This window comes from Phaseolus vulgaris, chromosome 4 (assembly GCF_051622355.1).
Source record: "Phaseolus vulgaris cultivar YP4 chromosome 4, ASM5162235v1, whole genome shotgun sequence".
Classification (NCBI taxonomy): domain Eukaryota; kingdom Viridiplantae; phylum Streptophyta; class Magnoliopsida; order Fabales; family Fabaceae; genus Phaseolus; species Phaseolus vulgaris.
Window position 1 is genome coordinate 38,317,945 of NC_143501.1, and position 11,244 is coordinate 38,329,188.

Below are 11,244 nucleotides of genomic sequence, written 5' to 3' on the forward strand. Positions count from 1 at the left end.
CCTTGCGCAGTAGCACTCCCAAGCAGGGGGACTCACACGTAGAAACGTCCCCGGATGGGGCCATGGCGCTGTGAGGCCCTCCACGAGTACGACAGCCAGGTCAGAATGGAAACACCCTTTAGCCAGGTATCAGGTAATTAAAGTCATTTAGTACAGTTTCTGTTTCGAGCGTTTAAGGTACTATAAAGGCTCCCAAGCGTTTCAACGTCTTAAATGCGCTACGTTTTCTAATTAGACACGCTGATTGAGTGCGTTACGTTTGTGATTAAAAGCGCTTTAAGGCACTTTAAATGCTTGGGTAGTTTAAATAGCGTTGAGATTGTTGGGAACGGGGTTCGAACTTTTGGGCAAATTTTTCCAGAATATACTCTAGTTGCTTGCTCGAAGTCGTGAGGCTACGCACAAGGGACTGGAGAAAGGTTGTTTTCCAGAGCGAGAAAATATACACAATACAGAGTTCTTTTTACCACCTTCGGAGTGCCATACGCGGTGCTCAGATACGGAGGTGCACAGTTTTAGTGTTTCTTGCTGGCTGACTTGAGCATCGGAGTGCAAACGGTCGCTAGGGCGCCCTTTTGTCCTCTTTTTGCAGGAATCCACAGGTAACCAGTGGGAAGAAGTCCCTAGCTGACGGTTGAGGTCGCGCACAAAGACGTCCCAGGTCAACCGGACGGAACACAGTTAAACAGAGAGAAATATTTTTTTATGCATACTGAAAATCTCTATGAGAGACAATTTTACTAGAGTTGAATAAATATACTGCAAATTATAAAAATGTTACCTCTATGAATTATGGTTGACAAATATAGATTTACTATGAAATTAAGGATAAACTAATATATATTACATGTTTTACTTTGATGTCTAATTTTTATAAATATGTAAAGTTTATTGGTCACGTCATATTACATGTTTTACTTTGATGTCTAATTTTTATAAATATGCAAAGTCTATTGGTCACATCAGACAGATCACATAATATAGTGTGAGCCGTCTAACCGAATAGAATTAACACATCAAGTTATATTAAAAAGATATGCAACAAATAAGATAATTTCATTTAAGTTATAATATACATTAAATAGGACAATTATACAATAATAAAGTATGCTTCTATCAATATACTAATTACATTGAAACAGAGAACTTAGTTCATCGTTGGAGAACCTTTTACAAGTACACTCCCGATCGAGAACTAAGGATCGAACACCCTATAGACAGAGATGAAAACACGATCAAAGTTGAAGTATCAATAGTTCCGCTAATAACTGTTTAAATTTTAAATTCTATACAAGTACACAAAGAAAATTGTATTTGTAAAATATAAATGTTATAATATATTTATATCTAAATAGATTTGTCTTTTGTTAAAATTCATATTTAAATGGTTCATATATAAAAAAGAATGAAAGAACAGGAAAACAATAAATATGGTACAAAGTTTCGTTTATGTTTAATAACACTTAAGCAAAAGTAAATATAACAAAATCTGAAGTTGTGAAAAATCAAAATAGAAATGATAATTGTTTAGCTCTGGAAAAGTTTTATGGTCTTACTACATAATTTTATAATTATAGTTTGCCATTGTGGACGACGGCATGCTCTCCTCCTGGACCACTCCCGACTGCTGCCAGTGGGAGGGGATTCGCTGCAGCAACGTCACCGCCCATGTTCTAGGCCTCCACCTTCCTGGAGAATTTGATGTTTATGAAGAAATAACTGAAGAAATAACTAATCGTTATATGAGGGGAGAGATCCAGAAATCGTTGATGGAGTTGCGACAATTAGAGTATTTGAACCTCAGTTCCAATGATTTTCAAGACAGTCACATCCCAGAGTTTCTTGGTTCTCTGACAAACTTGAAATACCTTGATCTCTCTTCATGTGTTTTTGGCGGAGAAATTCCAACTCTGTTTGGCTCTCTTTCTCATTTGAGATACTTAAATCTTGGTCAAAATTCTCTGGAGGGCTCAATCCCTTGTCAGCTTGGAAATCTCTCCCAGTTGCATGAGCTCTATCTTGCAAGGAATTCTTTTGAAGGAAATATACCATCTCAGCTTGGAAATCTCTCTCAGTTGCAATACCTTGATATCCGATTTAATTCTTTTAAAGGAAATGGTATCAAAATTGACGATGGAGGTCAGTGGCTCTCAAATCTCATTTCTTTAACTCATCTTTACTTGTACTCTGTATCAAGTCTTGATCGTTCTCATAGTTGGTTGCAAGCGATTCTCAACCTACCAAAACTAAGAGAACTAGATTTAAAAGATTGTAGCCTTTCTGATCATTTCATTATGTCATCCAAGCCTTCTCATTTCAATTCTTCTACTTCCCTCTCCGTCCTTCATCTTTCCGGAAACACCTTCACATCACCAATGGTATTCCACTGGGTCTCAAACTTCACTTCCAACCTTGTTGAGCTTAACCTTGATGGTAACTTCTTGGAGGGTTCCACATCAAGTCATTTTGGCATGGTCATGAATTCGCTTAGGAACCTTGACCTCTCCTATAATTATTTCAAGGCCAGGGATTTGAAATCCTTCACGAATATATGCACCTTATCTTCTTTATACTTGAATCAAAACAATTTGAGTGAAGACCTCCCATCCATTCTTGATCATTTGTCTAGTGGTTGCATTAAACACTCATTGCAAGAATTGGATCTGTCAAGTAATCACATCACTGGCACTTTGTCTGAGCTTTCAGTATTTTCATCTTTAAAAACATTGTTTCTGGAACAAAATCATTTAAGTGGAAAGATATCTCGAGACATCATATTACCACCTCAGTTGGAGTCTTTCTCAATTCAAATGAACTTTTTTGAAGGTGGAATTCTAAAATCATTTGGGAATGCATGTGCTTTGCGCTCATTGGATATATCTTCTAATAACTTGAATGAAGAGTTTTCACTGATAATTCATCACTTATCCGGATGTGTTAGAAACTCATTACAAGAATTGAGCTTGAGTAATAATAAGATAAATGGTACGCTTCCTGACCTTTCGGTATTTTTAACTTTGAAAAGATTGGATCTTACTCAAAATCAATTAAGTGGAAAGATATCTGAAGGTAGCAAATTGCCATCTTCATTGGAGTATTTGTTTACCAGCTTAAACAATTTTGAAGGTGGAATTCCAAAATCATTTGGGAATGCATGTGCTTTACGTTTATTGGATATGTCACGAAATAGCTTGAGTGAAGAGTTTCCGAGGATAATCCATCATTTGTCTGGATGTGCTAGATATTCATTAGAAAATTTATATCTAAATATGAATCAAATCAATGGCACACTACCTGACTTCTCAACATTCACATCTTTAAAAGGGTTATATCTTTCTGAAAATAAGCTAAATGGAGAGATACCTAAGGATATTCAATTTCCACCACAGTTAGAGCAACTCTACATGAAGTCAAATTCTTTAAAAGGTGTTCTCAGTGACTACCATTTCGCTAATATGTCAAAGTTACAAGATTTGTATTTATCTTACAACTCATTGGCCTTGTCATTTACCCAAAATTGGGTTCCACCTTTTCAATTGCTCACCATAAATTTGAGATCTTGCAAGCTAGGTCCAACATTTCCAAAATGGTTGCAGACACAAAATAAATTTCAAACTATTGACATTTCAAATGCTTCAATATCAGATATTGTTCCGGAGTGGTTTTGGGCTAAATTACCATTAGTAAACAATTGGTTGCATATGAATATTTCATACAACAATTTACAAGGTATAATTCCAAATTTTCCACAGAAGAATCCTTTTTATAAGATGTCACTTGGATCAAATCAATTTGAAGGCCATATTCCTCTATTTCTTCGAGATTCTTTTCTTCTAGATTTATCCAAAAATAAATTCTCAGATTCTATTTTGTTTTTATGTGGGAATGGCACAATTAAGATTTTATACCAATTAGACCTTTCACATAATCAATTATCCGGACAAATTCCAGATTGTTGGAGTCATTTCAAGTCATTAACTTATTTGGATATGAGTCACAATAAATTTTCAGGAAAGGTTCCTACTTCAATGAGTTCACTTTTTGATCTTCAAGCATTGTTGTTGAGAAACAACAACTTAACAAATGAGATCCCTTTTTCTTTGAGGAGTTGCACAAAACTTGTAATGTTAGATCTGGCAGAAAACAAATTAACTGGACCTTTTCCTGCTTGGATTGGGAGTAATTTGAAAGAGCTGCAAATTTTAAGTTTGGGAAGTAATAACTTTTATGGAACTTTACAAACACAGATTTGCTATCTCAAAAATATTCAACTCTTGGATCTCTCAATCAACAACTTATCCGGACAAATTCCTAAATGCATAAATGCTCTTTTTGCAATGGCTCAAAAGGTTTCAAACGATTACCATCAATATAGTTATGATATAGGGAGAGTGAGTGGGTATAATTTGTATTTTTTGAATGAATTTTTTATGTGGAAAGGCTCAAAACAAATGTTCATGAACAATGGGTTGTCTCTTTTAAGAAGCATTGATCTCTCAAGCAATCACTTTTCAGAAGAAATTCCTCCGGAAATAGAGGATTTATTTGAATTGGTTTCATTGAATTTATCAAGAAACAATTTAATGGGAAAAATTCCTTCAAATCTCGGAAAGCTTGCATCACTTGAATTTGTGGATCTTTCAAGAAACCAATTAGTTGGTTCAATTCCTACTAGTCTTACTCAAATTGACCGTCTCAGCATGTTAGATTTGTCACATAACTATCTAACAGGAGAAATTCCAATCAGCACACAATTACAAAGTTTTGATGCATCAAGCTATGAGGATAATTTCGATCTTTGTGGATTACCATTGGAGAAATTTTGTATTAAAGAGGAATCTTCGAATGCTGAAGTTCATGAAGATGAATATTCATTTTTTAATAATGATTTTTTCATAAGTATGGCATTTGGATTTGTTGTAAGCTTCTGGATGATATTTGGCTCAATTTTATTCAAGCGTTCTTGGCGACATGTCTATTTCAACTTCTTGAACAATTTAGCAGACAATATTCATATAAAGTAGCGGCCTTTATGAAACTACTTACCGTGGATAAAAATTAGCAGGTAATAATGTTATAATCCTTTTACTATTGATTTGGTACACAAGTTTTTATTTATTACTTCTCTAATATCTATTCATTAAAATAAGTTATACTATTTATCTAGAACTAGATTTTTTTATGATTATTCTTTTAAATAAGTTATTTCTTAATAAATTAAACTGGTGTATACTTTTTTATATGTTTGTGGAACCTGTATATTTTAAATAAGTGTTTTTTAAAAAATAATTATTTAAAATGCATTTTTTAAAGTGTTTCATTGCGAGTCTCTAAATCTTCTTTGTTTAATTGTATATATATATCAATGAAAATAATATATTTTTATTTTAGAGGAAATAAACCCGCTTGCTTCCTGTTTTCGAAAACTTCTTTATGTTCTTATAAACTAAAACACAAAGAAATTATTTGATTAAAATAGATTTTGAAATTTATTTTTTAATTTGCGGTTTTTCTACTTCTAGTTTTCTTTTTTTTTTAACTTTTTTGCTTATGCATTTTTCATTATTTTTTTCACTTTTACTCTTAAAGTTAGTCTTTAAATAATATTTTACAACAAAACTTTAAATCTAGTGAAAAAAATTATAATCAAACACACTCAATGTTGTTATTTATCATTTCAATAATAACAATGTTGTTCATGTTTTTATTTTTATTTTTGTGTTTGAAAGTGGGCAAATTATGCAGGTTATTCTTGTGTTTTTATTTTCAAAATTATACTCAATTTAAATCAGAATCGTATTATTTCTCACTCTTGTGGTTATTTTTAAAAGAGTTATGATATTTTGACACCCCTCCTCCACCCTACACCCACAATAAATATTAAAATTTGTAATAAAAAAATTTTAAGAAAAGAAAACACGTTCTTAATGAAAATACAAGCCAAATACAATGTTTCAAAATTAAAAAAGTTATAAATTTTTATAAATAATTAAAATATTAATATTTATTGGGGTGTAGGGTGAAGTGTGTGGGTGTCAAATAAACATTTTTGTTTTTAAAACTATAGCATCTTATCTTTTAGAAGCCATGAAGTGAAGCTTTGTGTAACAGATGTTGACATCGATGAAGATGAACTTATGTAAAAGCCTAATCTTAGTGTTTGGGTTTTGCAGTTAATAAATTATACAGCTTATGTTTTTATGCTTTTTTTTAAATACATCAACGATATTTGTTTCTTTTGGTGAACAAGAATTTTTTTTATTTTCATTTACACACTTCAGATAACTAAGTCCTTTATTTTTATTTTTCAAATTTCAGCAGGCACTTGAAGACCCATCCTGGTTAATGTTGGCTAAGGCACTAAGGCTTTGTTTGGATTAGAAGGTCAGGAGGAGTGGAAAGTTGAGGGTGTAGAGAAGTAGAAATATGAAAAAAGTGTGAAGAAAGTTGAGGTTGTTTGGATTGAGAGATGTTAGAATGAATGTGTGAAAAAAGTTTATTGAAAAAACGTGAATGATGTGATATTTGTGAAAATATTTAAATATATTTTGAATAGTATAAATTGTAAGATTACAAATTTACCCTTATATAAAAAAAATAATTTTGTGTAAATTTTAGTTAATTAAAATAATGTAAAATTTTAATTATAAATAAAAGAATAAAAGAATATAAAATTAAAATAATATTATTATTTAGTACATTTATTTAATTATTATTAATTTATTTAATTTATATTTATTATCATTATTTTAAAAATTTATTTTAATTAACATTATTATTTTATAAATTAATTTTACATATTATTTTTATTTTAATATTTAAACATTTATATTATTAATATTAATAAAAAATTTACTGTTATAAATATATAAATATTTATAATATTATTATTTATTTTATTATTATATTATATAATTATATTATATTATTATAAAGCCTAAAATTTCAAATAATGTATTTTATTAATTCTGATTAATAAGAAAAAAATAGATGTACAGGATTAATAAATACTTTTTTAGATATTTACAATTTACATGGTAAAATTAAGTAATTCTCTTCAATTTTGCAAAGCCCTCAAAATCACTCCTCTCCCCCTTTGTGACACCCCCCTCCCTAATTGATCTCTAGATACAAATAAGGGGATGACTCTCACATCCGTCCGTGTGAGTAGTACATCCCTAATCCAAATGGTGCCTAAGTTGGAAATTATATATGGCTTCTTTAAATTCCCTTTTTTATTCTGCTAATTAAAAACATTTTCACTGTGAATTGGGAAGCTAGCATGCATGTTTTGATACAATATATAAGTTTTATAATTAGTATAAATAATGTCACCCAGTTGTTTAAATAAGACGGAGATCACTTAAATTTTTATTTTTGTCCCTCAAAATCCATGATAAAAAGGATGTAACAGAGTGGAGTGTAATTATGAGTCTCAGATAACAAATCAAAATCAATTTATAAAACAATCTTATATTTAGCATATAACATGAATGCCACTATTCTAAACTTGTATATAGATCGAGATTAAATATTTTTACGATACGCATATAATTGATGAAAATTATAAAAGAAGTTATTCAGGAAACAATCTCCCTTGATCTGAGAGCAAAAGTGATATGTTATGAGATTTGTTCTGTGAGAAGATGCATTAATCGACCTTGATACGAGTCTCAAAGTGTATTCCTATGTCATATTTTTTATAATTCTGTTCTCCTATGCTCAAGTTCAATTTGAGGTCTTTTAATCAGATCTATAGGGATTAGTTCTCCTATGCTCAAGTTCAATTTGAGGTCTTTTAATCAGATCTATAGGGATTAGTTTGGTCTTTTGAAGATAGATTTTCTTGTTGGGTATCTTGGATGTCGTACCATCAAAAGTATGGAAAATATTAAATTCTCAAATGAAACCGTAGTTCAATAAAGTTATGTTACAGATGGTAGTCCTTTAATTAAATCGATCTAATTGGTTGTAGTTATGTTTTCTGTTTGGATGATTTGGAGAATGAGAAATCATGCTAGATTCCACCAGAAGAATATTGTCCTTCATAAAGTCATTGTTTTTATTAGAAACTATTTGTTTAGCTGGAAATGCTTCTAACATCTCTATGAAAAATGATATCCTTGACTTCACTATGATCAAGTTCTTTGGCATCAACATTAGAAGCAACAAAGTTTGTCATTCTAATACTGTGATTTTGGAGTTTTCTTCTTCTGGTTATATTAAGATTAACATTGATGGTGCTTCAAGAGGTTTTCATGGTTTTGCCTCCTTTTTCGTGGTAGTATGGAAGAGTTCATTGGAGGGTTTTCTACTTTCCTTGGGCTCCATTCTTCTTTGGCCACTAAGTTTATGTGTGTTATCCTTGCCCTAGAAGAATCTCAGAAAATGGGTTACAATTTTCTTTGGTTAGAGCGTGATTCTTCTTTCGCTTGCTTTACTTTTCATTTTATCACTAGATTCCTTGGCATATTAGAAATAGATGGAAAAAGTGTATTGCTTATTGTAGAAGTATTTCTTTTAAAGTTTTTCACATTTTAGAAAAGGTAACTCTTGTGCGAATAAGCTTACCAATCTTGCCTTTCTTCATAGGTGGGATTTTGTTAGGTACAATAGACTGCCTTCTTGCCATGTGTTTTTTTGGATTTTTTTTATAATAAGTATAAGTTACCTATGTTTTGTTTAGTATAAGGTTGTTCATTTCTTTGTATGGGTTTTGGTTTGGTCCCCATACTTTCTTGTATTCTTCTTTATTTTCTTTTCGTTTAATAAATTTATTCTCATGTGATGACAGATGATAGATGGGGTCTAGGGTGACAGCCTAACTGAGATGTCAGATTTCATAGTGATGCCTAGCATAAAATTTATCAAAAATACATGTTAGTTATAAATTATTTATGTGTGACAAAGACTTTTCCAAGTCTTCCACTAACTGTCATCACTTTCTACACCTTATTTTCTTTTACGGTTAGAATAAATATCTAATTTTATTTTTAAGCAGAAATAAGCCATTCGTAATTTGTTACTCTTGGACTTCTTAGTATAAAAAAGAAGACACTTTCCCCAATGCATAATTTGTTCGCAAGAATTACTGAAAAAAAAAGAAAACAAAAAAAATATGGTTTACAATACTTTTCTACATTAGATCTTTCTTCTATTTAACTTTGTATTTAACATTGTGTTTGTTTCTTGCGATGTACCATTCACTATAATGGAAGCAAACAAATGATACGTGTTTAGATTAGTGTGTGAGGATGAGTGCAAAGATGGAGAAATGAGTGAGTGAATGAGTATTTAAATTCTTCTCACAACAATAGAGAAGCTCGGGCAAAGCTATGATAATATATAGCTTTTTACTTTTTTTTTTTTTTTTTTTTTTTACGAATCAAAGCGACAAGGGCTGAATCTTAGTGGATCGTGGCAGCAAGGCCACTCTGCCACTTACAATACCCCGTCGCGTATTTAAGTCGTCTGCTTTTTACTTCATCATTCTCAATAGCATTCACTGAATTGTGATTTTTATGCACGTACAAAATTAAGCTTGTATGTGAAATTAATTGCTTCCACGTGAAAAGTGAACCATTCCTTTAGCACATATTGCAGGGTTATCTGATGGTATTAACATTCCGGTTATAGTTTCTCAGTTTTGGACAGGTCGTGATTGGAATATTTTGTTGTCTTTACAGCAGATGCCTCATCTTTTTAGTCATATCATGGTTAAGGTGGATCAAGATGTTCCTAATTGGATTCTAGATGAGTATGGTCGATTCACTCTTAAATCAGCTAGGACTTTTTTCTTAGAACCAGGAGTTCCCTATGATTGGGGTAAATTTATTTGGTTTTCAGATATCCCACCTTCCAAAACTCTTTTCCTTTGGAAAGTTTTTTATGGGCGGGTTCCTACAGATCAACATATTCAAAATAAAGGTCTCCATATTTGTTCTATATGTACGCATTGTGAAAAGCATGGAGAATCTATTCATCTTTTATTTTTTGAATGCCCTAATGCTTTGTATATTTGGAGTTGGGTTCGACAGAATTTTCCTACTTCTCATTTCTCTAATAAGGATGATCTTCTTTCTTTTATTAAGAGTGATGGTAGTCCTTTGGTTAAATTGATTAAGCTTGTTGTGATAACTTTTTCTATTTGGATGTTATGGCGTATGAGGAATTATGCTCGTTTTCAGGATAAGATTGAGGTTTCTAGGGCTATTTTAGTTATTAAAGATTTAAGTTGTCTAGTGGGAAAGTCGTCTAAAGCTTCAATGAAGAATGATATGATGGATTTCAGTGTGATTAAGTTTTTTGGTATTAATAGTCGTACTGGAAAAGTTCTTTATCCTTTTCCTATTAGATGAAAGTTTCCTTCACCAGGCTAGGTTAAAATTAACACTGATGGGGCTGTTAGGGGTTATCCAGGTCTTTCCACTTGTGGAGGTATTTTCAATGGGAGTATGGAGGAGTTTATTGGAGCTTTCTTTGTGTTTCTTGATGTTCAGACTGCTTTGATTGCTGAATTTTACAGAGTTATATATGCTTTGGAGGAATCTCAAAAGTTGAAACTTACTAATGTTTGGTTGGAATGTGACTTTGCCCTGGTTTGTGTTGCGTTTACTGCTAGGATAAATGTTCCTTGGATGCTTCATAATCGATGGAATACTTGTCTTAATTATTGTGGAAAAATCAGGTTTAGGGTTACTCATATTTTTCGCGAAGGGAATGTGTGTGCTGATAAGTTGGATAATTTAGGATTTATTCATAGAGAATCCTTTTATTGGTATAATAGGCTTCCATCTAGTCTATTCTTAGAATTATTTATTAATAGGTGTAGTCTACCTATGTATCATTTTTGTTAACATATGAGTTTTGGTCTAGTCCCCCCATATTTTTGTATTTTCTTTCTTTTTCAATTTTTTTAATAATACTTTTTTCATGTGATGACAAATGATTGTTGTTACTTGAGGTATCAGCCTAGCTGAGATGTGAAGTAGCATAGTGATGTCTAACACGAAAGCTTTTTATAAAAAAAAAAAGAAAATTGAACCATTGAAACACTACGTGAGATCAAAAAAAACATTTGAGAAAAACGCCCAAACTTGGAAGTTTTAAAGATTAGAAGCAAGTCACAATCGATTACCATGCTTATTCCACAAAACCAAAAATTGATTGTGGGTTATTTTTAAGTGGATAACCGATTATTATTTGTTTATAATGTGGGAGAAAATTGATTATACCTATATTTTG

At 31.6% G+C, this 11,244-nt stretch overlaps 1 protein-coding gene across 2 annotated transcripts; it reads left to right on the top strand.

The window, feature by feature from the left end:
- The first annotated feature begins 1,590 nt into the window (after positions 1-1,590).
- LOC137838647 (receptor-like protein EIX2) lies at positions 1,591-6,431 on the top strand. Of its 2 annotated transcripts, none has more exons than XM_068647883.2 (2): positions 1,591-5,065; positions 6,319-6,431. In XM_068647883.2, exon 1 carries the CDS (start codon positions 1,599-1,601, stop codon positions 5,022-5,024), a length of 3,426 nt encoding a protein of 1,141 aa, XP_068503984.2. In that variant the 5' UTR covers positions 1,591-1,598; the 3' UTR covers positions 5,025-5,065; positions 6,319-6,431. The 2 variants fall into 2 exon arrangements, with proteins under 2 accessions (XP_068503984.2, XP_090157239.1); XM_090301113.1 differs by having other exon boundaries at positions 6,322-6,365.
- Positions 6,432-11,244: the final 4,813 nt, after the last annotated feature.

Coding starts and splice junctions, on each gene's coding strand:
- LOC137838647 (XM_068647883.2), top strand. CDS start 1,599: ATGCTCTCCTCCTGGACCACTCCCGACTGCTGCCAGTGGGAGGGGATT.